The sequence below is a fragment of the Balearica regulorum genome, chromosome 2 (assembly GCF_011004875.1).
Source record: "Balearica regulorum gibbericeps isolate bBalReg1 chromosome 2, bBalReg1.pri, whole genome shotgun sequence".
NCBI classification, from domain to species: Eukaryota; Metazoa; Chordata; class Aves; order Gruiformes; family Gruidae; genus Balearica; species Balearica regulorum.
In genome coordinates, this window is record NC_046185.1 from 57490691 (window position 1) to 57517695 (window position 27005).

Below are 27005 nucleotides of genomic sequence, written 5' to 3' on the forward strand. Positions count from 1 at the left end.
ATATATTCATTGTATGTTCATTCTGTGTCTCCAAGTCTACAGCTGAAAATAATGGGAAATTTTCTCTAAGATTCAAAAATATGTTTAAGTGCTGTGCAGAAATATTGAGTTTATATGGTCTTAAAACACACATAGAAAATTTTGATTTTTTTATTTAAAAAAAAAAAATCATTAGTCTCGATGCAAATTTCCATGGAGCTCCACAACATGGATTCTCAACTGCTTGTCAGAACTATGCCACAAAATTTTACAAAAAATTTCTGCAGGCTTTTGTCAAAGTATATATCAAATACATTGTACATCACAAATGTGAACAATGGCCATAAACTGATCCCTTGGAACTTAAAAATATTAGCAAATATTATTACATTTCTAAACAAAATGATGAAAGTTAGCAATAATGTGCTTTCACGGGCATGGTGCAGGTCAGGGCCCAAATTAACATAAATTCCGGTTTAGCACCGCACTAGCTAAGAGTGTCTGCATTCAGGAGGTTTCAATTAAAGAAAGAGGAATTTAGGAGGCCTTATTTAATGATAGTTCTGCTCTGTAAATATGATAGAACAGACCAGTTCTGGTTTAAGAAATTAAAGTCTTAAAAAAAAACCCCAAACTTCTGGGTTTATACCATTTTCTTTCAAGTGCATCTCTAATCTCCTTTATTCTGTTTTCTTTCTTCTGTGAAAGAAATTTATAAAAATTATACTAATGTCATAAAGACTTACCTCCTGCATAGGTACCAGCCCCACATAAGCAAATACACTGGACAGAAATAACACTGAAAATATGAAACAAGAAAAAAAAAATCCTCTCTGTTTATTCATTCTCCACCAAAGAAAACAAATCAGAGAAAAATACCATCAATACTAGAAATTCTCAGGAAAAATATTTTAGAACAGTTAACATGATTCATTAGCATTTCCTTCATTCTAACACTCCTCACCGAAGTACAATAGATGGAGCCTTCCTACCACCAATGACTTAGTTTTGCAGTACCTATGTGCAGAGAGGGGAAATCAGAAGGCTACTCAGCTTTCCAGTCAAATTCTGTTTTCTGCTCCTGAATTATAATCAATAGACTGAAGCTAGAGCCAAGCAGAATCAAAGTTTGGTGGTCAGCTATAACCTCTGGCTCTTGAGGGCTGCAAATGCTATAAAAAGGCACCATGCTTGCCCAAGCAGAATGAGGGGGAGAGCAAATATTTTCACTTGTTCTCTCTAGCAACCCTTGTGGTAGACTTTGAAGCAATTCATTTCCACAGAGAAATACATAAGCATATTTATAGGACTCCTCAGTCCTTCACTGCAGGAGGGAAACCCTGCCCACTCTGCACAAAAGAGAAATAATTAGTCCAGATGATGATTCTTCTCTTCTGTTTCTTTAATTGTTAATGTGGCTAGAAAGGTTTTCTTTTCAGGTGGTTTTCTAAGGTAATTCATTTATACCATCTGTCAGCACCTTCTACCACTTGTAAATGGTAGGGCAAGCTGTTAGCACATCAAGGTGCACAGCTGTTGATGCCACCTTTGTTTTGGTTACCCCTGGAGGAAATGGGAACATGCCAACCTCACAATGCAGCAGGTTAGCAATGACAGTGAGTAAATAGCCTGCATAATGTAAGAGCCACACATCTGACAGCTCTGCTGGTGATGCCTTGCTGTTACTCAGCTGCTCTCCAGCAATATATTTTACCGATATTTTTATTGCCAGCATGATAATTTAAATCTAGTGAAAAGCTCCTCTGGTCAAAAAGAAAAGACAGGGCTGAATTAGGTCAACCCCTTGACTACATAAATTTAAAAACAATAGTATCACCAGCTGGAAAAAACTCTTGGTGGAGATCTCCAATAGAAATCTTCACTGGGCACAAGAGACAACAAAATAATAAAGATCAATAAAATCATGTATATGAGGGGTAGGGGAAATTTAAGACATTTAACTTGTTTAAACCAAGAGGTAAAATAATGTCTATCCTTGATGCTAGAGAAAATAATGAATAAAGTTCATCTAGTAGGAAAAGCTTCGGAACAGCTCATCAATCAGGAGAGGTAGCATAAGAAAAGAAGAGCAAATATATATAGGGAAAAGAGAAAAAAGAACATTGTCAGCTTCTTTTGGAATCTATGCAAAATCTTACAAACAGCTCCAAAGGGAAGAAAAACAGACATAGAAAGGTGTAAAACCCAAGTGCAGGTTTACCAAAACCAGACCCGCATAATATGGTTCTTAACCAGTCTAGATAATTAGAATAAGTCTTTGTTTCTATTTCAGCTTCACTAGGGTGGCTGATAATATATTACACAGGAAATGAATTAAAACAAGGATTAAAAGTATAAAACGGAAGCAGCTACAGAAGAAGTGATCTGAGTAATGTTGGAAGTACTTTCCAGCTGCAGAAAGGTCATTAGAAGAGTTCCTCAAGGACAGGTCTTGGGATGGGTCTTACCATTTTTTTACTTGACTTGGCAATTAAAATATGAGTGATAATGAAGCTTGCCAATAACACAGAGCTGGGAGGTACAGTCACAGCCTCCCAGAAGATCTGCATGATCCTGCGGACTGAAAGAACAACAGTTGACAGACTTTAGGGAACATGTGTAGATAGCTGAAGGAGAGAAAGAGAGTTTTCTTTTTTTCTTTTCCTTTTTCGGCAATAGGATGGGCTGATGTTTTCCACAGAAAGAGTCTCTCTCTAAGTGTACCAGGTTATCATGGCTTTGTTTATAGCATCCTTGTTTGCAGTAGTTCCTGGCACTTCATGCATTTTTCATAGCTGTTTCTTGTTAATATATACTGTAATCCTCGGAGTGCCAACAAAAAGGGCACTTAGTTGTTACTAGCATTTTGCAACTTTATTTTAACGACAAAACAAGTAGCAAGAACAGCACCTTCTGAAAGTCTTACAGGACTACAACTTCCTTGCGGTGAAAGCAATATGACAGCTTAACAGCATCCCAAAAGAACAGATGTAAATACAACTTTCAGCACCTCGTCACTGAGCCACTGATAACCATAAGGGTTTTTAAAAGCAGCTTTCCTTCCTTACTTGTGCACACAAACACACAAGCAGTTCTGTTCACATTCATTAAAACGTGTTAACACCACATTGCTATGAGCAAAACTAGTTATTATACATAAGCAACTACCGATCCGCATGCATGATTTGGTATCTGGCCTGAGAATTATTGTTTTGCATTTAAAACCCTGATATTTTCAGAAGCAAGAATCCAAAAAATTGATACAGCAGGGAAGGAGGCACCCTGACCCTACAGACAGTTTATTATGAGGCACTCTAAACAAGCAAATCTGAAGATGCATTACTCCGTTTACATAAATCCTTTGTTCCTTCTTCCTGCCAAATCAATAAATGGCCTCTGCCCCACTTAGTGACTCCCCCCATGCACTCACTTTCATGTTCTCTCTATTTCAGTATAAATTTACCTTTTCCTCCACATACATCTGGTCCCTGACTATATACTTTTCATGTCATCACAGAAGGGCAAAATTCTTCCTTCCTTTCACAGGTTGCAGCCTTCTCCACCAGAAAAACGGAGTAACAGCAAGTAGATCTACTGTCATACACTCTTGATCAAATCAGGATGCATAAGATACATGATTTAGTACTTTCTAAAAATTAAGGTGATTACTTTTTCACTGCTCAAATGTATTTGGCTTAAATGTAAATTAAATTTGAGGTTTCGCATATATCAAATCAAAGCAACATGTTTACAGAAAACTGTTCTAATCAGCCTACGCTAGCATTCAAAGCTCTTCTAAGAGAACAGCTACAAAGAACGAAGGGAAAAAAAACCCAACAATTTCTAGCAAAGACTTAGCTTCCCAGTAGAGACAAGGCTAAGGAGTCCCTAGAGCATTGCAGCCATAGCTGCAATGGTTTATCTCATTTCAGTGCTTCACAATTGTCCAGATAAACACGTTCCGTTTTTCAAAAACAGTAACATGCAAGACTCTCAAAGCAAATTAGTGTTTAAAAATTCTGCAGGTTTTCTCCCTCCCTGAGATCACTGAAATAAACCCACCTTCAAGTTTTGCCTTAAAATGTTCATATTTTAAAAAAGCTAGAAATGAGAAGGCAAAGTTAAGTTACTATTTTGAAATATTACTGAAGAATCCATAGAATAAAAGACAGTAAGTGAAAAAGAAGACCCAAGAAACAAGCAACTTTTCTCTCTCTGAAGAAAAAAAATAACAGTAAATGTCAGTAAATTAATTTTCAAATTTTAAAAAATTCTGTAAGAATCAAAGTTTCAGGCATGTACAGCATTTTATTAAATTTAAACTGATGCAGTGATATAATATGAAACACAGAACAAACGGTCTTGTATGAATCCTTTTAGTTGGTGTATGACAGCACTACTAAATTATTTTTACATGTCCTGGAAGAAGAAACTTAAAGACCTAATTGCTGCACTAGTACAATAAGGTCATAACCCAGTGAGACATGAGATGACTAAAATACTGTTCCCAAGAGAAATCAAATTCCCTAAAAAATACAAGACTGTAGTTAATTTATAAAAACTATCTCTATGTAGTCATGACATGTTTTTCCTTTTTAAAGTTGTTACAAAGCACAAGAAAGAGCATACTTAAAGCAAAAAAAAAAAAAAAAAAAAAAAAAAAAACAAACAAAAAAAAACAATTCAGGGACATAAGACAAAACAGAGCAGACTCTTCCCTGGACAAGCGAACACCATTACTGGCTGACTGCGGTTGATAAGACCGACCACGATTTTAATGAACCAGAGAGCCGCTGACTCATAAAATGAGAATGTATTTGACACTGGCTGACTGCCTAATTCAGAGCGCACTGCACCCAGCAACCTTGGGTTCTCTGTGAAATACAGTTAAGACGGAAGAACGGGACAGATCACCACTGCCCTAAGCGGCAAACCGCGATAACTCCAACAGCCGCCATGCGTGAGTGATGACAGAGAAACGGGGAGGCGGAGAAGCCAGGATATCTCTCTCCAGTGAGGATGTGGCAGGGCTTGTCATGCCTGTGGCATCCAGCACGCCCCCAGGATTGTCAGGAGGGCAGCCTCCCTGAGCCGCGCACCAGCAGCCCCAAGGACCCCAGGGCTTGGGCTGGGGAGTCAGAAGAGGCTCTCTGCACCACAACAGCAAGCCCCCATCTCTGCTGAGCTGATGGCCATGTGCATCATCTCCACGAGTGCTCAGCCACAGGCACCAAGACCCTGTACCTTCTGAGGGACCACCATCCTAGCTGGTGACAGCCCACCGGCCCACAGCTACCTCACCGCATGCAATGCTGGGACCATGTCTCAGGGACCAACATGGGAAGCACAAGGAGGTCTGGTCAGGCAGTTGCTCTACTTTGCTTTTTAAAGTCAGCCCTCCCATAGCAACTCACACCACTACTTTGATCAAATTTTGAGAAGCCAGTCCTAGACTGTCATAGCCATTAATTTTTTCTGTATCATTCATCATGGAGACTTTGCATATCAGTGGGGAGTGAGCAGGAAGATCAGCAGCAGGAATGCAGACCACTGAGCATCCCAGAGACCTCCATGGACCACAGAGCCCAAACAAGCACACATCATGGAGAGAAGAGCAGGAACAGGAAAATGGAAGGAAACCGTATTCAGTAATAACTTTCAGGACAAAACAAAAAATACACTAGCACGACAGACACCGTGTTTGTTTGTTTGTTTGTGGGGTTTTTTTCATTTTTTGTTTTTTTAAATGCAAGCCAGAATCAGATGATTCCCAAAGTCAGTGGGTCTCTACCTCGTTCAAGTTGCAACAGGTAAAAATATTTACCACAGATCCTTCCACAATTTCAGTCATCTCTGGGAAAAGCACACTACCATGAACTGTGCTAGAGGCTGATGTAAGTCACAAAACCAGATCACCATCTCCACAGTTACACCCTTCACCCCCTGAAATCAAAAAACAAGACCAAAATACCAAATTCCATCCTCAACAATTTCCAGATACATACACTTCCCCACTCCCTCCTCTCAGCATACCTCACATTTGTCATTTTTGATGTCTCTTCTTGGGTGCCTGATTATCTCCTCAAATTGAGGCTTGAAACACAGTAAGTCTAACCTTTGTCTCTCTTCTGGATTTCCATTTCTGTTTTCACTGCCTGTTAGTTTGGATGTGATCTTTGATTCTCTTTTTCTGCATCCCTTCCACTAAGTCAGTCTTTTATGGAAGTCCTGTCACTTCCTTCCCTGTCATTTCTAGGATTCATACATTCTTGCTGGCCACCATGACTAACATACTGACAGTGTTATTTGCTGGTTTTATTACTGGTCTCCCAGCTGGCCTACTGGCTGTCGTCTTCACCTTCCTAGCCTACCTTCAAACATCATTCATCTCTTTGAATCCATCTACTCATTTTCACATTTCTCAAAAAAAAAACCCAGCCAGTGATTTCTCCACTCTTCTCTAAAAACACCTCCTACCCCATCTCTCACTCTACTAACATCTTCCTTATTCTCGTTCTCTGTACTCTCACCTTTCATACTCTGTTTGCTTTCTTTCCTGTTCTTTGCTTAACTGCCCTTATCTGCTTGCCTTCAAATCCTTCATAAAATGGGCTTAAAATACTCCAAAACACACAATCTCATTACAATCACATTATTCTATAATTATCTTCTTCATTAATGAATCTCTCTTGTGACAACATTCAACAGGTCAGTAAATTACACTCCATTTGTATTTCTTCAAATGTAACTAGATTTGCTTCCAGTGAAGGTGACTGTTTTTCTGGAGTCACATCAATACAACCACTATAATCCATGGCTCACTCTTTCAGAAAAATAGCAAGCTCAGAAGCAGACCAGCTCCCACACGAGCCATTCTAAAGGAGAATGGCAAAACACCAACAAAGTTACAGCTTCAGATGAATATTTATTCTTCTGAAATTTGTCCAAAACAACAGTCATCCATCTTGGTTCATCTTGATACTTTGATCCACCTCGGTTCTTCATAAGAGCCTCACACAGAAAAAAATGTTCCAACCTCCAATACATACTTTTCAGTATACATTAATGACATTAATAGCAAGGAAAATCATGCGTGGTACTTATCTAAGTACTGGACACTTCACTGTGTATCAACATGTACACTAAGATCCACCACAGAAAACTGGCTGCCTAGCAGTAGGCACTTGTACTGCTCAGTCAATCTCTTCAGGCAAAGTTGAGCAATTATGTTTCCTCATTGTCACCAAAATAGTTAAATAAATTTTGTAGCCTAAACAGAATGATCAGACAGTGAACAATAACACTAGAAGGATAGAAAATATCCATATCCCCGTGCAACTGAACAAAATAATCCAGTATTTTACTGTGGACTACAGAAATATGTTTATCTTTAGCCAAAGGAGTTTAACTTCACCCAGGTACTTTAAATATACTTCCAAATGCCTCTTGTGTGTGTTCATATACCCTCTGGTTATGTAAAAAAGAAAAGAAATCCATTCCCACCATTAGACCTGAATTTTTAATATTCTGCTCTCCCGCTCTTGTTTCAGAGACAGGATTTCCACACCCTTTCTCCCTACTGCCACATGGGAGGATAACGCAGGGTAAAACTCTTCCACCTACCAATTCTAGTACTGAAGCAAACATTTCTTTACACCTCCACTACAGATTGATAGCATTTACCACAAAAGGAAATAAGATTGTTTCATGTAGTAAAACTATGCGAATAATATGTACATCTACACTTCACAGTTTTGAAAGCCAATTTACTTCACTGCACATTAAGGAAATCAATAATGTCATGAAGACAACATAATCAGCAAGATATTCCATTATTACCACACAAAATATGTAACTGCACTTCCCTCTGCAAAGTTTTGTTCTTTCCAAAAGAAACAGTGCAATCATCATCCCAGCCAATAACCTAGGCAGTTTATCTATCTGGTGACGTTTCCACAACCGCTATAAGAAAAACAAACAAACCAAAAACCCTTTTGAAATATTTCAACAGATAAAATCATTCACAAGTGGATAAGAGAGAGATCTTTGGAAAGAAATGCACTCTCCTCTCCACGTTAATTCTCATGTACGTTTTTAGCAGACACTAGAAGAGCTGGCAGCCTGCTGTCACTGAGCATCGGTGAAAGATGAAGCAGGCATCTGACCAAGTGCATGGTTCTTTTCTGCATGTGCTACACTGTCTTTGACCCCCAACCCAGTGGATGTTTTCAACACTGTTGGTCATAGTCAGAACCATGCAAACTGCTTTCACACCTTTCCAGATTTAACCACAGCAAATATCTCTCTCACATCACTATGAACATATTTATTCTCTTCATAATTTTTATTAGCTTCTTTCATCTCATTGTAGCCAGCTAGCTCTTTCACAGGGACTTTGGATTCGCTAACACACCCATGCACAGAGACCCTTTGAATTTAAATCCTTCCATTTCTACTTCCCAGGATGCCAGCAAAAACTGTGATTCATATCATAGTACTCAGTCTTAGTCGTGTGTCTCACAGGTATCTAATGAATAGCATACCTTAATTAAACTGTCAACTTTATATCATGTTTCATACTCAGACCTAATTAATACAATTTATTTTTCTCAGATGATTTTTCTTTTGGTCCTAACCTCAATTTCAGACTCATCAGGATGCATTAAAAGTAACTACTTTCAAGTTACTAGAACTCCATCAGCTACCTTAGAAACACATTTGGGGCTAAGCCTGACTTTTTCCCCTGCTTGTTAAATGATTACTAAGGATTGTGATTTCCCTTACAGGAGCATAACTTAAATTATGAGGATGTAATTGTTTGAAATTACCACTTTCGGTAATACTGACTGAAAGAAACCAGTCCTATCGCATCTTTGCTATAATTATTTTTAAATTATAAGACAGTTCAGGTAGCACTACCCATTCTATATTTGACTAACGTTATTTCCAAAAAAAGAAGACAGATGGTTACTGCGGGATGCTGACCACTCAAAACTCACAAGAAATCAATGCAAGATACAAAGATTCAAATACTACAAGGTCAAGGCCATCATAACACTTTTTATTATGTTATTTCTACCTTATTAGTAATTGATCTTTTAGAAGCGACCTAAATATATAATGAGCTTAATTAAGTATAATACAAAACTGACAGACAGGGAGCAGGCGCAAACTGCAATGAAAGATGCAATCTTTGCACAGTTACCAACAAAAACACATAAAGGAAAAGTGCAAAGGAGGATATTAAATGATGGAGGAAATGTGCTTGTGTTTTTGTTGAGAACACTTAACATCCCTGAGGGCCCTGAATCTGTTATTCTGGATACAACCAGACAGGAACAGCTAAAAAAATAAAAAAGAAGAAATAAAAAAGGCTAGCAGCAAAGGCTACTCTGCCAGCCTAAGGCATCTTTTTTCCGTGTTCATCAGGAAGGACAATGATGTTGCAGCCTGTGGCAGTGGTCCTTGAAGGGCAATGTTTTCTACCAGGATTTTGATAAAAACCCAACATAAACAACTTCACTCTAATGTGCTAACAACAGCTCTGCAAACAACAGTTAGCATCTTCTGTGGTTTTGATTAACCATTTCATGAAAGACACTTTATTTCTCTTGCACCCAAAACTGCATTCCTAAGGTCTCTTTCTCCACTATATGTGCATACCCATGACATCATTAATTTATTGACATCGTTTGTGGTTTTACACTAACCACAGACTGCTGACTTTGAGGCTGAATCTCAGATATTTTTTATTTTAGGTATAAGGAACAATCTAATTAGATACAAACATACCTCGGGAATAAAGGAAGTGACAAGCTGATGGTTAGTCATCTCAAGTTACTTAACACAGTAACAACAGCAGTTTCTTTCCAATTTTGTTTTACATCTGCCTCTGATGACTGACTCACCTTTGTTAAGATGAGATGGCGTGTTATATGTTATCTAATTCATGGAATGAAGACACAAGCCTTTCTGAGCAACCTTCTGGCAGCACTTGTTCTTGGACAATTGCCTAGGGAATCATTACTTTCTTTTAAAAAAAAAAAAGAAAGAAAGAAAGAATAAAAAAAGGCATTTGTACCACGCATTAAAGAATCTGCCGACCTGAAAGGTGATGCTTTAAAATCAATTAAGCAACCAATGTGCACCAATCCTGGCTACCAACATCAACATGTCAAAGAATAAAACTGTATCAATTCTAGTAAAAAAATGTTACTAACAGAATAAATTGCCTGAGCACATTTTAAATGCACCACCTCAAGAAAAAAAAAAAAAAGTGTTATATGTGAAAATAGCATGTGTTTACCTTGATTTACCTTACTACCTTTAGGAGAAATAACAGTTTGTAAAATGCTGTTCTGCAGCACGCTCCTTCTCCCTACCTATACAAGATTTGACTCACTCCTTACGCACAGACGTGGGATGCAAACAGGAAACTTGTCAGGTCTGATTTGCAAAAAGGATGGGTATCCCCAGGCAAGCATGATTCAGTAAATTACATGGAGCTTGGCAATTCTGAGAGTAAGGCACATCTTTAGCCTTTTTTCTACTCCCACATGCTAGGAGAGGTACACACACTACTTGCTAGAATACCAGAAATATTTGAACACATAATCTTTATGAAAGTCTAAAGCTAAAATTACCAATATTTCTAGACCACTTTTTAAAATGCACACTATCTTGGTATTTCCCTGTACATACAAATATACCTTTTAAATGTTCTCTATTTAGAAAAGAAGGTAGTCTCCCAATAAAACACCAGTTTGAGCTACAGATGAAAGAGGCTGCCAAATTAAGCAACCAAACGAAAAGAGCAATTGAGTGTGATGCTGCTGCAATGATACCCTCAGATGACATAGTACATATTTTACTTGTAGTGTTGGGTGTTAGTCTTTCAAAGAAGTGAAGGAGCAATAGATACAGACAGTCAAAAAAGCAAATGCTAAGTTAGAGGAAAACATGAGGACATTTCCCAAAATTACTAGAGTTAACAGCATAAATAGCCCTCAGAAAAGTCATGTGAGCAGCTACAAGTACATTACATCAGTTATTGCTGAAATCATCCATTACCTACAGGCAGACATGTACAGAACAGGAGAAAAAACAGTAGTCGCATGTAACTTCTGATATCAATAACTTGCCTTTTATTAAATGAAGGCTAACTACGCTACACACAATGAACAATTCAACTTTTTATATGGTTAAACTGCAACTTCTCCCTTGCTTCTTGTAGAATGATGAGAATTTCCGATATACAGTGGGCTGACCCTCTAAAAGGCAGCACAGTTAACTAAACACTACAGTCAAAGAAATACATAAATCTTGCCATTTTCAGGCAGAAATTTGGAAACAATTCATTCTGCTGGATCTATAAAACCCAGTACAACAGATTCTGTGAATGACTAGCACCAAGTGCTTCAGATATCCAAAACACAATCCAGCTTTTCAAATACTTGTTTCAAAATTGCAACCCAACAGTAAAATAACTACTGCTAAAAGTAATTTGTCAATACTACATGAGATGGAGATCATCTAGGAGAAAAGAATGCAATATAGAAACATTCAGAACTGATTTTTTCCTGTGGTTTTAAAACAAATTAGCTGTCAGTGACTTGCAGAATAACAAGAAATACTGACTAATTAAAAATATTCAAGTATGTGAGCATGATTGCTAGGAAAATAATGTCAATAATTTACTGGCTAGTTAGCTCCTCAGAGAATGCCAGTATTGGACAGTTCTTGAAATTGAGAAGAAATGGTGTAGGTCTTATATTAATTCATCATTCTGTTCATTGTAAGTCAGTGTCAGATGCCTGTGCCAATGTTACAGAATAACACTCATTAATAATCAGCACTTCCAGCTGAGAAACACAAGTTCGACCTTTTTGAGCCATTGGATGCATATTGTATGTGTTAAGACACAGCAAATCAGAATATGCCCTACAGATACTGGCTGTGGCTATATGTCTTTTTTTAATTTATTTTTAAAACCAAGAATGGAAAATTGGACTCTCTGGGATGTGAGGTACCAGTGAGTTTAGAGAAAGACTGATGAAACAATTCCTTACAGCATGATTTCCAAGTCCCGCTGCTATGCAGTTTAGAACCAAAACCCAAGAGCCATAACCAGGACATCTTGAAGAACACACTTAGGCATCTATCTACTTTCATGTGAGGAGAAATAGTGTAAGATTTACGGCAATCACTAAATACTTTGGTCCTTAAATCAAAAACAAGACAAAAAAATTCCTAGGAGTTCTGCCTGGGTACCAATGCTGACTGTTCAGATATAATATCCAACATCAATTTATTTTTACTTATGATCCTTTGATCACAGTTTAGAAGTTCTGTGTTGTTTTTTTGGTTGTTTTTTTTTTTCTTTTAAGGAACAATAAAAATGTCCTGTTTCTCACACTCAAGGGGAAAAAGTTTTCGATTGGATCTCTCTTACGGCATTCAATGTAAGCGACATGGCTGTACCAACAGCAGCATAGCCAAGGGAAGTGATTATTCCCCTTTACTCAGCCATCTTAAACCAAATCTGGAGTACCACATGCAATTTTGTGTCCCCCCCCAGGACAAGAAATATGTTGATAAACTTTAACAAGTCCAGGGGAGGGCCCCCAAGACAGTCGGAGCTGGAGCTTAAAGCTCCATGAGGAGAGGCTGCAGGACCAGGGCTTGTTCAGCCCTGAGACAAGACAGCTTCGGGGGTGCCTCACAGTAGCCCCCTCAACACCTAAGGAGAGGTTATAGAAAAGACAGAGCTAGGCTCTTTACAAAGTCACATATTGAGAGACAATGGCCACAAACTGAAGTCAGGACGATATAAGGGGGGGAAGAAAAAAAACAAAAAAACAAAAACAATCACTGTGAGGCTAACTAAGCACTGGAAGAGCTTGTAGACCTCCACTCTCAGAGTCTTTCAAAACCCAACAGGAAAAAGGCCTGAGCAATCACATTTAAATTCAGCGTTGCATTGAGCAGGAGATTGGAGAAGCGACCTCCTGAGGTGTCTTCCAGCCTGGGATGCTATGGAGAGGGAAACATAGAGACCAGAGCCTATTCGGTAATCACCCCAGAAACCTTGCAGGGGAGCAGCCAACCTCAACTGCTTCAAAAGAATGTGTGGGACACCCAAACTAAATGACTGTGGAATTCCTCGCTCCACAGGAGAACTGTATTCGTCCTCCTCAAAACAGATGCTGGTTTCAGTGACTTAGCTATCTCATCCTTTTTGGTTTGTTTAAGCAATTGCTACATTCTTATTTCAGCATATTTCAACAACTAACATGCATTAATTATGCAGACAGGATACTCTGGTAATGACGCTTTCTTGTTCTTTCCAGTTTGCAATATTGTGTAGCGTTGGAACAATCGTGCTACTTGTCCATTTCAAAGCCAACAGGAAAACAGCTTCCTCCACAGGGAGAAGAAACAAATGGAATTCCCCCAAATACAGTAAGTACAGGCAGGAAATAATCTGATATCCTTCTTCTGCAATTCTAGCAATTCCAACTGCTTCATCCTCTGGGGCACACAATGACAATTTGGGACCTTCTGCCATTTCCTTACTATTGCCAGTATAGCTCATCCCCAAGCAGCCAAACTGCAGGAAACGAGATTTGTGTATTACCACTTTTCACCATCTTACTTCTCTACAGGAAGAGGTAAACTGTTCAATGATTAGATCAATCGTCATCTCTAGATCCTGAAAATGGCACAGTGAGGTTGTCTTAAACCCCTCAGTACATCTGCATGCTACAATAAAAATGTAGATATCATGACTGACTTACTGAGGCTGCCAGAAGTTGACAGTGTCTTATTTAATCTAAGTTTATTGTATCTAAAAGCAATTTGTGTTTAAAATCACAGTGATAAACTGAACTGCAAGGATCTGCTAAAAACACACATAAAAAGAGTATGTTTACCTTTGCTTTCAGCAAATTAACAAGAAACATATTTGTAAAGGTCTTTGAGCAACTGTGATGCTGTATTTGCAGATGATGATGAAAAGCTGTGAGAAACAGGTTTTGATGTTTATGTACAATAATGGGCATGATGATTGAGCTTGTTGACTCATTTCAGTAAGAACAAATGGTTGACAGGTTAAACACTAAAGAAGGGTATTCTAAGATACATTATATCAATAAAATTGTGTGTGTGTGTGTATATATATACAGTATTTCTTTTATTGTATTTTGCCTCAGAGTATACACATAGACATTATGTTTCAAGGTCAAACAACAGATTTGAACTTGGAGAGGAAAGTTGTACTGGTTGAGGAAGTGTAAAATAGTGTCAATTTTCTTGGGACTTCTCTCATGACAAAGGCATCACTTGAAGAAGAGCGATGGAAAATAAATGTCACTGAATGCTAATCCTTCTAAACACTACAGGGCCCACCGTTAAGAGCAACCAGCCATTAAACAAGAAGATGAAGTCAACTATTGGATTTATTTCAAAAGAAGCTGGGAGTAAACTTAAGGGTTGTGTGGTACAGAGTAAATGTAACTTGTGTGGCCAGATAGGTTTTTCCCCTCCATCCACTGTGTTTTCCATGCGGTATCTTAGGGAATATGAAGGTGGTTTCATCAGAGAGTAAGGAAACAGTGAAGCTGAGAGCTGAGCTGTGCAATCCGCCATGCTAAGAAGCACGGCAGTAGGCTCACATAAGAAAGACTTTTGAACGCAGCACGGAAATGACAGGCTCTGCCTCGGGAGCAAGAAGGAAAATGTGTTTTTATAGTAGTATGGACACATACACTATTGCCCAACAAAGATCAAAGGTCCTGACCAATGTACCATGTGGTAAGAAGTGCATGAAAGCTTAGGGAAAGAAAGATGTGTCAGATAAGGCAGGAAAGAGAACCTCATTTATCATAGTAATCACAAAGAGTTCTCTTAATTTGGAGAATAACAACCCCAAGCACCAGTACAGGTTAGCAGCGATGCAGAGAAGGACTTGGGAGTTCTGGTGGACAAGAAGCTCTCCATGAGCCAGCAGTGTGCCCTCGTGGCCAAGAAGGCCAATGGTATCCTGGGGGGCATTAAGAAGAGCATGGCCAGCAGGTCAAGGGAGGTTATCCTCCCCCTCTACTCTGCCTTGGTGAGGCCACATCTGCAATAGTGTCCAGTTCTGGGCTCCCCCATTCAAGAAAGACAGGGAACTACTGGAGAGAGTCCAGCGGAGGGCTAGGAGGATGATGAGGGGACTGGAGCATCTCTCGTATGATGAAAGGCTGAGAGAGCTGGGTCTGTTTAGTCTGGAGAAGAGAAAACTGAGAGGGGATCTCATCAACGCTTATAAGTATCTAAAGGGTGGATGTCAAGAGGATGGGGCCAGATTCTTTTCAGTGGTGCCCAGCAACAGGACAAGGGGCAACGGGAACAAACTGGAACACAGGAAGTTCCATCTCAATATGAGGAAAAACTTCTTCACTCTGAGGATGATCAAGCACTGGCACAGGCTGCCCAGAGAGGTTGTGGAGTCTCCTTCTCTGGAGATACTCAAAACCCACCTGGACACAATCCTGTGCAACCTGCTCTAGGTGATCCTGCTCTAGCAGGGGGGTTGGACTAGATGATCTCCAGAGGTCACTTCTAACCCCTACCGCTCTGTGATTCTGTGAATCTGTAATCAGCAAATGTATGAAAATAGTTAATAAAACATCTTTAAACCCACGGAAGAGGCTTTTGTTCTATTCTGTTAGAAGATACCTGATCAGACTTCAGAAGAAAACAACCAGAAAGGTCAGAGAAAATGCAACATCAAAGTCTATATACAGGTTTGTAAGAAACATAGTGAAAAGACTGAACTATGGAGATTACAGTCTTTCCAGTTGAAACATATTTTCACAAAGAGACAAATAGATACAATACTACACAGAAGGATTACTGCTCAGTTGTACACTGAAATGATGCAAGAAAGTGCTAAACTTGATTATCTTTACCAGAAGCTTTGTTTTTAAGAACTGAGTAATGGCATTTTATCCAAAGATATTTAAAAAAAAAAAAAAATCTGTTTATTGATTTCAATTTATAGAAAATAAGCTATAGAAATGGTATTTATTATTTACATAGCACTATACTGCAAATATATGTCTAGCATTTCGCTAACAAATAAGAGACACAGGTCATGCTTCACAGATCTTTGTTCTCCAAATTGAAAACTAATTTGACATGTGTTAAATGTCTAGAGAAGAAAGAAGGAAGAGGAAGAATCAAAAGATCGTGCAGCTTCTCTGGCTGGTGGCACATGTATCACAACAGAATTTCTTTGACCCAGAGCACTGTAACCTGAAGAAAGCAATTTTATAATCTAGCACTTAGACAAGGTATAAATATTTTTCTATATTTCTACACAGGAACATACAATTATTGCCATCAAAGAAAATGCTGATGTTATCAATGACTCATGTAAAAATGTAGAAAGTAATTATAATTCCACGCTTGCAACTGAAAGTGTGCTCCTTCTAAAAAGATGCCCTGCAATGCACATGTCCCAAACAGTAATTTGGTCTCTGAAAAAGTTTCAAAAGGTTAAAACTTGTAGTCGCTTTTCATCTGGTAGAAGTGGTTGCAAGTATGTATCTTTGTCAAAAAAATGCAGGGTTATTAAGGAATTTAATAGGACAGGTCTTTAAAATTCTAAGCACTGAGCAAAGGACGGATGAATTAAAACATGTTTTAGCAATCACATTACAGCTATGAATACTCTCTAACAATACTCTCATAGAAGTAGGCCAACAAAATGACAACATGAGCTAATATTTATTTATGGAAGTAAAAGTTTTCTACATAATTCAGCATTTGCAGAGACAAATTTCCCTGACTTGCCTTTGGCTTATGAATTAATCTATTCTCAGTGATCAGGAAACTGCTCTTCTGAAAGATGCTGTAAAAAGCCACAAGTGTAACAAAGGAAGAAAAACACAACACAAACAGGTGCAGCCACTATGCAAATATTTTGCATGTTCCAGGCATTTTCCAATATATCAGCATGTACTGAAATGAAATTCAGAGTAAATGTCACTGTACTGGCTTGCTAGAGGTTAGTAGGTGATTTCCTAGACAAGCAAATCACCAATATCAGTGATGCATAATGCTGTAATCAGCATCACGTTTTACAGTTGGAGATTTATCCATTTGGAGAAAGGCTTACCTTCAGATTACAAGGGGGGGTACACTGACTAGCACTGATCATTCCTTTCTGAGCCTTTGCAACCTCATTCTGCATTTAACAAAAAAATAAACTAAAGTTAAAGGCTAAACAAATCCTTGCAACTTGGAATACATGACTGCTAGCAAGAGGTCTTACAAAATGCCTCAAATTACCCAAGAGCTAATTTCTCTAATAGCTCATCTTTTACAGAAAAACCACCAGCATACAGTTTATGGAATGGTATTAGCATGAGTAAGGAAAAGACAGCACTTCTTTAGCATCTCTTTACCCACACAGGGTTTGCGTATCCTTCAGCACAGGGAGAATCCAGAACCCCTCACTTAACTGTTAAGGAAATAATTTTCAGTCTCCCATGCAACTTCTGAACCGGGGGCAGAATTGACCCCCACTCTAATACTGCTTAAATACTTCAGTTTTAAGTTATGGTTCTGTCAAGCTACATTAACAAATTAGTGTCTTGGAAACAGTAGACAGAATATGTAATGTCTGCAGTCCTGTACTTTATAATATTTTGCCAAAAAGGGAGTGATTAGTGTATCATTCACAAACACACAGGCTCACTTCTTTAAGTTTTACTTCATTTCCAACAGAGCTTCCAAAGTGAAGACTACATGAATAAGCCCAGAGAAGTGTTACGCTGCACTACCTAATGATTCAAACTGTAAAGGAGGTATAGCGTCCTAAAACTCTTTATTTACAAGGGGATAGCTGATTTACATAATCCTAATCCCCTTCTCTTCAGAACTGGACAATTGATAGGAAACTCGGAGCTGTTAATTTCTACGGTTGATCTTAACAGTTGATTTTATGCCTTGCAAATGTTATTCTAAAGTGTTAGAGTAAATAGAACACTAGACTGTTGTTGATTTAAGTGATTATACATACTTTTTCCCATCCAAAGGATTATTTACTAAGGCAACAGACTGCAAACGAACTAAAGAGTACTCCCTTTTATTCACGGCGGAGTTCACCCACGGAATTCATTGCTACAGGATATTATCAAAGCTAACACCACAACTTGGAATTAAAGATATAAAAGAAATTAAGATACAGAACAGCAACCTTAATGTGACATTCAGGTTTTACAACTGCCTACTTGAGACGGGAAATGGACAGGTAAGACTCTCAGGAGAAGTGGAGAAGTACATTAATTCAACCACATCCTGAACGTAATGCATCAAAGGATATGCTTCTAACAAATGCACCAAAATAAAGATATTATATAATTCAACTTGCAGACTTTTTTTTTTTTTTTGTTAAATATTCAAAATCTTAAGCTGGCTTAGCTGACAAAATAACCCCTACTATACCAGTTTCTCTCAGTACAAGAATCAGAGGACTCCATCACTCATATTCCTGCCAGCAACACGTGCACTTTTTCTGAAAACTTATCTGCGTGCTGCCAGCTTCTGACCTGCCTAGCATCAGAGATCTGTCAACACGACAGCATGAATATCTGCAATTACCAGAAAAGTAAAATTACAGAAAACTTTTACCCTAGAAAACAAATCTGGGTTGATTGATGTTCACCAATCTGCTGCAGAATAGGGCATACAAAAAACAAACCCGAAGCATTTTACTAGCTTAGCAAGTCATACTTACAGTATATTTAGAACTGCCCCTAAAGATAATACAGAGGCTTGTACAATCTACTTGACTACACAGACTTTTTCACTAGTTAGCACTTGTTAACATCATTCTTCAAGACAGAAAGCAAACAGCTTGTTTGAAATAGCCTGTTTCTTAGAGTGCTGTAGTCCAAGAGGAGAAAGTAGTTACTGATGTTCTTCAAATGAAAGGTTATCCTCAAAATAAGATGTTTCAGCTTCACAAAGGCTATCATTTGAATGTGAAAAGAGAAAGAGGAAAGAGATGGAGAGAAGAGAAGCTGGAGTGGAAACATCCAGCAGCTTTACATGCATGTGAAAAAGATTTTGCTGTTATGGAGTGCATCATTTTAAATCCCTCTCAGATACAAGCCATTTAACGACATTCCCTTCCAAGAGTTTAGCAGCACTAGCCATTCCGAAGTTGGTCTGCTTTTGCCAGCCTTTGCAACTCCACTATTCCAACAAGCATGCTGGTAAAGCTGCACCACGACATCCTTCAGTGGTTGAAACTGTTGCACTCCATCCCCCCAGCCTGGTGTCTTATGATTTTTGTCTCTCACATTTTTGGACTTCTGGAAGATTACCTGAAATGGAAGAGCACCGTGGCTACACATTGTACAAGTACAATAACAGTCCCATTCTCTTCCTTGACCTCCCTCAGAAACATCGCCAAAACGAGTTATCTGCCCAAAATGCATACAGTTCTGTCGTTTCATTCTATGAGCTGACTGCTCTGATTAAAAAAACAGAATATGGCTCAGCTCTGTACCTGCAGTTTAAAAGACAGAGAGGGAATTCCACACATGACGCGATTTGCAAGTGATACCTGTGAGCTCCATCACTACCAATAAAGGATTCAAATGCTTTCCAGTTCCTACAAGTCACCAGGCAAGTTGTCTACTTTCTCCATGTAACTCTCTCCAAATCAGTTGCCTCCCATTGATTTCCATTCCCAAGTTCAATACTACCTGTAGAACAAGTTACCATCCAGGCAAGTTCTAAGCCTTGGAAATTTATAGGTTCTGTTTTTATCTCATCTTAACTATTAAGTGGATTCAAACCACTTAATGGTTAGGATAAATAACGAGAAGTGGTAAGAACTTAAGGAGAGACGTTTTATTCCCATTTTGGTGAGATGGATCTTTAAATAGAGTTTCCCAGCCTGTGTGCTAGGGGGAAGCAGACACAGTCAACCTGAGATGGCCGTCACAGGAGAGAGAGCGTGCTGTGCCTGTAGCAACTGCTGCCTCCCGCTCCCCCCAAAACACTTTCCTCTGGATTTAATTGACCTAACATGGAAGCCACAGAGATTGAAATGACATTTGCTTTTTGTACACAAGAAAATCTAACTCTGTGCCTACAAGCCTGGAAAATGTTGCTCCTGCAAGGCTTTTCTTCCTCTTGACACTTTTCACCCGCTCCCATCGAACAAGGCAAATAGTAAAACTTCCTTTAATAAAAGCAGCCAGATAAATTTCTAAAACATTTGAAGAGGGGAAGGAAACCTAACAGCCATTTTAGGATCCCTTGTGCAAACTGCCATCTAAGTTGTGTGGTTTTTTTCAGTATGCTAGCCGTGAAAGGGTTCCTAGACTTTTTGTTGCTGACTAACATTTTTATGAGTGTTCTGGGACAACAACAGAGTTTTAAAACGTAACGGGAAGTCTATGTGAATCTCTCTCATGCTGTTCCCTATCATTCTTCTCAGTACATCTTACTAAATATTCCCCAGTGCCACCATAATGACAAAAAAAAAAAAAAAAATCACTTATTTGATCAGTCTTTGCCTTTTTTTTCATTAACTGCCCAATTTTAAAGCATAACAAGCAGCACTCTCACTCACCATATGAAGTTTACTTCAACTTTAAAAATATGCAAGCATTTTTAAATATGTATGTACACACACACATTCATATGTATATACTGTCACTACACAAATTACCCTCTAGTCCTGCATCACCAATTGCTTCATCATCACCCTGACTTAACATCACCTGTAGAGACTGGCATATAAAAATCATTCAGTCTCCTGAAAACTGCAACACAACGTCACTTTGTACCACCATTTTTCAACAGACACCTCCAGAGACATCAACGACAAGCACCCAAAAAATAACAATCCAAGCATGGCACAGTTCACTGCCTGCACAGACGTGCCTTAATTTTACAGAGCTGTCCAACATATTCCATCTACAGAAAATGTGGGTAGTAATAATTCAAAGCATCAAAACATATAGGGAGGTATTGGATTCTGAAATACTCTTTAAATCACATAATTTTAACAGTATTTTAGTACCTGCTAATGTAGCAATGCAGATATTTCCCCTCCAAAGTTTTCATCCATACTCATTAATTTGGGGATAAAAGTCAAAGAGCACCCAAGCATGCTGGACTCTACCTTTTCCTTCCAAGGCAGAACAAGGACCTCAGTTCTGCTGAAGTACTTCCAACAATTGAACATATGTGGTTTTGAAAATACTGTGTAAGCTTTAAAAAATATTCTCTGTAACACATTGTTTGTATCCTGAAGAGCTGATCATTCTGATTCATTCAATATCATTCTGATGAATCACGGTCACTGAAAGGAGAAATAAAAGCAATTCCCGCTATTTACCAGGAGTTCAAAGATTTGGCTTGAAGAAACAAGTGAAAACGTCCAATTAATATCTGAACTCTGTCGCCTACAAAAACTCTGAAGTATTTTCTTTTTACCTGCCATCACTTACCAAACGCTGATACCTGTGCTCACCCCCTCAAAAAAAACCCCCAACTTTCTAGAAGCTCCTAGAATTCTTACTTCATCTAGGTCAAAATTCAAGAGTTCAGGAAGCAAGTGTAACTTCTCGGAAGCGCTTGGGCCAGGCAGCTAGCTCATCGAAGGCAATTTGCTGGTAACACACAATCCAGAAGCGTCAGTCAAAAACCAGAAAAAGCTGTTCTATCTAAGCATTTTTTTCTCCAGCACCCAATTTGTTATACTATTTTGCTTAAAAGAAAACTAATGAATTGTGTGTGAAGTAAAACAATAGGAAGCAGAATAATTAAGAATTGTTATCAAGTGATGTAAACCACAACTTTGTGGTTCAAGTCTTTAGAAACCAAAGAAAGCAATTAGCAAAAGATTGTTCTGATGTCTTTACTTCAGAGAGACAAATCACATTTTGCATGTTTCGAGTTCATATGAGTAACAAAAAAAGACAGGTTCATGCCAAGGCTCAAGCTTTAAAAAACAAAACACAAAAAGCCCACTTCCCACCACCAGTGCCAAAAGCTCCCTCTCCCCCATTTCATTATTTGTTTTTTCAGCGCAGTACTACTATGATACAGGAAAACATCACATTGCAGTAATCTCACTCAGAATAAACGAACAACAGATCCAACCCACTCTGTCTTATTACAGAACACAGGACTTTATTTGCAAGGAAGTTTCACGTTATTGTGAGTTATCGTTTAAGCTCTAGGTTCACATCAGACTAAACATAAGATTTTATTGTGAAAATAACATGATGGTGGATCAACTTAGAAGTCATAAGCCTACAATCAGCTTTTCAATCTCCAAAGTCTTTCATTTTGTACATGTTAAATTTCCTGCCTTCAGCAGACACTCAAGACACATCATTCTTGAGCTTAAAATGGATACATCCAGGCTTACCTGCACAAGATTATAGTCTTCACTGCTACAGATCTGATCCTAAAAAATTCTTATAAGGAATTGTGTTTTCTCAGTTACGTGGTACTAATCAATGCTTGGAAAGTATTTCATACCAGAAAAGATAACTAGCATTAGTATTTATTAAAATGAAGTATTTAAAGTATTAAGTATTTAAAGCATTAACCATTTTTAAAGTATTTAAAGAATCACCTTACAGCTTAGCAGATGTGTTATTTTTAATGAGTTTGCCACAGCTGCCATTGCCCTCCACACACCTCGGCAGGGCTCTCCAACCTAGTTACTTGCTACTCTTAGAAACAGAAAAGCAAATTATACCACGATAGGAAAGTACAGTAATCTAGCATTTTAAAATCACACACGCAGGGATTCTGAACCAAAAGAATAACTCTGTACTTCCACCCTTTTGGCAGAGCCGGACACAGTTACTGCCCAGACAGGGGCAGGAGACACAAGGCATCACTGCACACTGAGTCCTCGTGGCAGCTTTTCAGCTGCAGATGTAACCTCGCTGTAAGTCATACAAAAAACCATCACTCTGATTTATGAACTCTAAAAAGCCTTTTTCCAGAAGCCCACAAAACACTTCCTTGATGCTTTGGAAAGGAGGAGAGCATTGGCTCAGGGATAACTCAGGTGCACATGCAAGAAAAGTAGAGAAGTGAAGCAGGCTGAACTAGGTTTCACCCTAGTGAGGACTCCACTAACAGCTTGTAGAGGGGAAAAGAATAACACCTACAGACACAATAAATTAAGGTAAGAGAAAAGCTGTTTGTCCATTTACTGATTCCTCTCTCAAATCCAACCGAACAAGATCACTAGGTCCAAAACCAAAAGCTCCACAGTGAGATTTTTTTTTTCATACTCAAGATGGCAAGTCCCTCCTTCAGGTTTTATATTTCGATTAATCTTCAGATGAGTAAGATTTACGACCATAAGCAATTCATGACAGCATCAGTTCTCATCTGTGGAGGTATTACTGCAATGCGAAAGTACCTCTGCATTACTGAACATGGGGAATCAGGACAGCAAAACAATTTTATCTGAACTTGTTTTGATACAGAAAGAGTTTGGCAAGAACCAGAGTGAGCACCTGAAAGAACAATACCTGCACTATTTTAATATCACAGCTAGATATTATGTTATTAGGAGTAATACAAACAAATTTCACCTGAACACAACTTATCTTCTAGGATCTTTCTTTCTCCCTATGGGTCTTTCCAGCAAATTCATCCTCATCCATAATCCAACCATCTTTCACAAGATTAAAGAAAATATAGATGGGACCCAACAGGTTTCAGAGTGGTGCCCTATGCCAAGCCCCATCATCAGCAAGACCTGCCTCGTACCACTACCCCTTGGCATCGAGTGCAACCTGCCACTTGCCCCATCCACCATCACCCAGCCTCTTCACACAGCGCTCCTGCACGCTGGCCACCAAGGCACTGACACCCAGTCATACGGGGATGGCCTCAAAGCAGTCAGAAGCCCCTCACCTGCTGCCATGGGCCTGGGGAACTGTGGCCTCCCAGCCCCAGCAGTGGCCACTAAGCACAGGGCTAGGCACCTGCAGGGGGGCCATGGGCTTTGGAAAGGGCACAAAGCGTGTGCAGGTATCGGTGGTGTGCTGGAAAGCCGCCTCCATCTCACCCTTCGTACAACCCTGCTAACAGCACCCACCACACCGCCTCAAGCAAAACGATGGGGAAAAAAAGTGCATTTTCACTCCCAGTCTGTGAAAGCGATCTGGGTCCCGCATGCCGCTGGAGGGGCTGAGGATGGCGTCCGTGTCCTCCTTCCCGGAGGAGAAGTCGGAGGCAGTGGTGGGCACCTGGAGCGAGAGCGCAGGGCACCTCCGGGCAGGGCGGGATCGAGAGGCGGTGGCCTGCCCGCCACGGGGCTCCTCAAGGGCAAAGCCCCGGACAGGCTCTGTGTTTCGGGGGGGGGCGGCTAGGCAGCCCTGTCCTGGGGACCGGGCGAGGCGGCACGGAAAGCTGCACTCCCGGGCGGTGGGAAACGTACCCCGCAGCCCCCGCGTTGCGCGTACGCCTCCGCGCCTCTCTGCGCGGCCGGGAAGGAGCTGACGGCGGCCGGGACCGGCCCGGGAGCCCCGCGGCGGCCGCGCAAGGTACGGCCGGCACCGCTCCGCCGCCCGCGGAGGATGCGCGGCGCGGAGGTGACCGCCGAGGGGTCTCTTTCCGCGCCGTGCGGAAGGCGGGCACCATCCCCGGCCCCCGCTTTCCTTCCTCCCGCCCCGTAGCCCCCCACCGTCCCGGGAGGCACCAGCCCCTGGCGCGGCCGCCCGGCCCTCCCCAACAGCGGCTTCCGAGGCGAACCCGTCGTCCTACCGATCTAACGAGTAATCGTTGCTTTATTCAGAGTTTTATTTTCAAATTGTGCGGAGGGCATGGATTAATATTAACATATCCACCCATGGCTGGACACCGCAGTTCTCCATCCAAAAATAAATCGTTTTCTTGGATGGCCGCCTGCTAAGTAACGCGATTTAATAAACTGAAATGTCTCTCTCTCAAAAAAAAAAAAAAAAAAAAAAAAAAAAAAAGAAAAATCTCCCTCCTGAAAACCTCCGTAAATTAGAGAAATGCTCCTTCCGAAAGAAGCTCACTCCCCACTTTTACAAAGTACCCCCGCAACCCTAACAAGGCAGATGAACCAGAATGCCTGGAGGGCGAGCCCTGAACCCTCCTGTCTCTCACGCCTTCCCCGAGGATGCGGGGGGAAGCCGGGCACAGGAGCCAGCGGCAATTTTTCCGAGCGAAGAGCCGCGGTGCCCCGCGGAGCCCCGCACGCCGCTGCGCGCCGCGCAGCCGGTGCTGCGGCAACGAGCAGAGAGCCCCGCCACGCGTGCGAGCCCCGCACCCCCGGGCGGACAGCAACAAAAATAATACTAACAACAACACAACAACAACAAATATGTAAGAAATAAGAGGTGAGCTACGAAGTTTAAAGTTTCTCAGGGAAATAGCGGAATGTGGGAGCAGCCCCGAGGAAGGAGAGCGGAGCATCCCCCAAGCCGCCGACCCAGCGGACAGCGAGGACGGTCCCGCTGCCCCGGGACGCGCACCCGCCCGGCGACCCACCGACGGACGGAGGGACGTACCGGCAGTCAGGCACACGGGCAGGAGCAGCCGGAAGGTGAGCCCGCACACCACCTCGGTGGCCATCGCGGCGGGGCGGGGGTCGCGGGCGGCCGGCCGGAGAGCCGTCCCTCTCTGCGTGCCACCGCCGCTCCTAGGTCCGCCCGTGCGCGGAGCCGCCGCGGCGGCGGAGCATCGCCCGTCCTCTCCTCGCCTCGCCTCAGCCGCGCCGCCTCACGCCTCCCGCCGCATCCCGGCGGCAGCCCATGCAACCAGCGCCGCGCCGCACCCCCGGCCCGGGGCACGCACACGCCCGCCCCCTCGGGGCCCCCCCCCCCCCCCCGCCCGCCCTCCCGCCTTCCCTCCGCCGGCAGCGCGGCAGCGCGGAGCGGCCCCCCCCCCCCTCCCCGCCCGCCGCCCCGACGGCGCGGGCCCAGCCGGCGGCACCCCACGGCGCGACCCGCGCCCCGCGCCGCGCAAGGAAACTTCCCCGCGCCCCGCCCCGACGGGGCTGGCCCGCGCTGCGCCGCGAGAGGGCTGGGCGCGCGCTGCCTGCCCCTGCCCCTGCCCCGCCGCCCGGCAGCGGCCGCTGCCTGCGCGACCCCTCCGCCCCGCGGGGACCGTCCTGCCACCGCGCCGCCCCCCCCCCGGCTCCTGTTCTTCACTTAGAACTTCACGGTTTTCCTTAACGCTTCTTTTTGCGGTGGTTTTGGTTGATTGGGGGGGGGGGGGGGTTTATTGGAATATTTGTCTTTTTACGTGAAATTTCTTTTTCACTTGTTTTTTGTTTGGTTGGTTTTTTTTCCTTGAGTGGGGGAGCAGTTTTCTGTAATTTGTTCATTTCCCACCCCAGGTTTCAGCAGCGCGTTTAGGTCCACAAGCAAGTTGTTGCCTGGAAAAAAAATACATCTGCGGTCGCTGGAATGTATTTCGGTTTTCTGGAAAGCTTTTTACCCTTTAAAATACGGTGCTGGTTAGAAAGTGCTGTGGGTTTAAAGGGGCAGCTTCCAGGCTTATCTGGTGTGCCCCTGTGTGTCTGCTGAATAAACCTAATAGTTTGGGTTGAAATAGTGATGCTGTAAAATAGAAAGTTATTCATGTCGTTATTAATACAAGTAAAAGTCCATTTAATCTTTGGCAATATATTGCAATCTCTCCCACTTAAATAAGGCAAGTTTAGACAGAACATCCTCATCGTGGGGACGGCGCTGGAGATAACTCTTCGCTCTCATGCGAGACCTGGCGTAGGGGAAAGCGGGAGCAGTGACCTGTGGTCCTGAACATAAATTCTCAGTGCTTCTCCGGGGTCAAGGACCTCACTCAGTCTTACTTCAAATCTAAAAAGTTTTAGATCTGCTCTTGAAGTCCTGGCTTTTTGACTCTTATATTTACTTAAGCATCCTTTGTTTTCTTGTGCTTTTTAAAAAAAAAATATTTTCATACTCTTGTTGCAGAGAAAAATG

The 27005-nt window shown here is 41.3% G+C and overlaps 1 protein-coding gene across 14 annotated transcripts in view; it reads right to left on the reverse strand.

Annotated features, from left to right (window-relative positions):
• Positions 1-25859, reverse strand: part of PIEZO2 (piezo type mechanosensitive ion channel component 2) — a 325825-nt gene extending 299966 nt beyond the window's left edge. For 12 of the 14 annotated variants that reach the window (XM_075744443.1, XM_075744445.1, XM_075744450.1 and 9 more), the window contains exon 1: positions 25566-25858. In XM_075744443.1, the coding sequence (XP_075600558.1) occupies positions 25566-25629 (64 nt within the window). In that variant the 5' untranslated portion in view covers positions 25630-25858. Of the gene's footprint in view, positions 1-25565 lie in introns of all 14 variants that reach the window. The other 2 variants (XM_075744452.1, XM_075744451.1) reach the window with 1 other exon arrangement.
• Positions 25860-27005: the final 1146 nt, after the last annotated feature.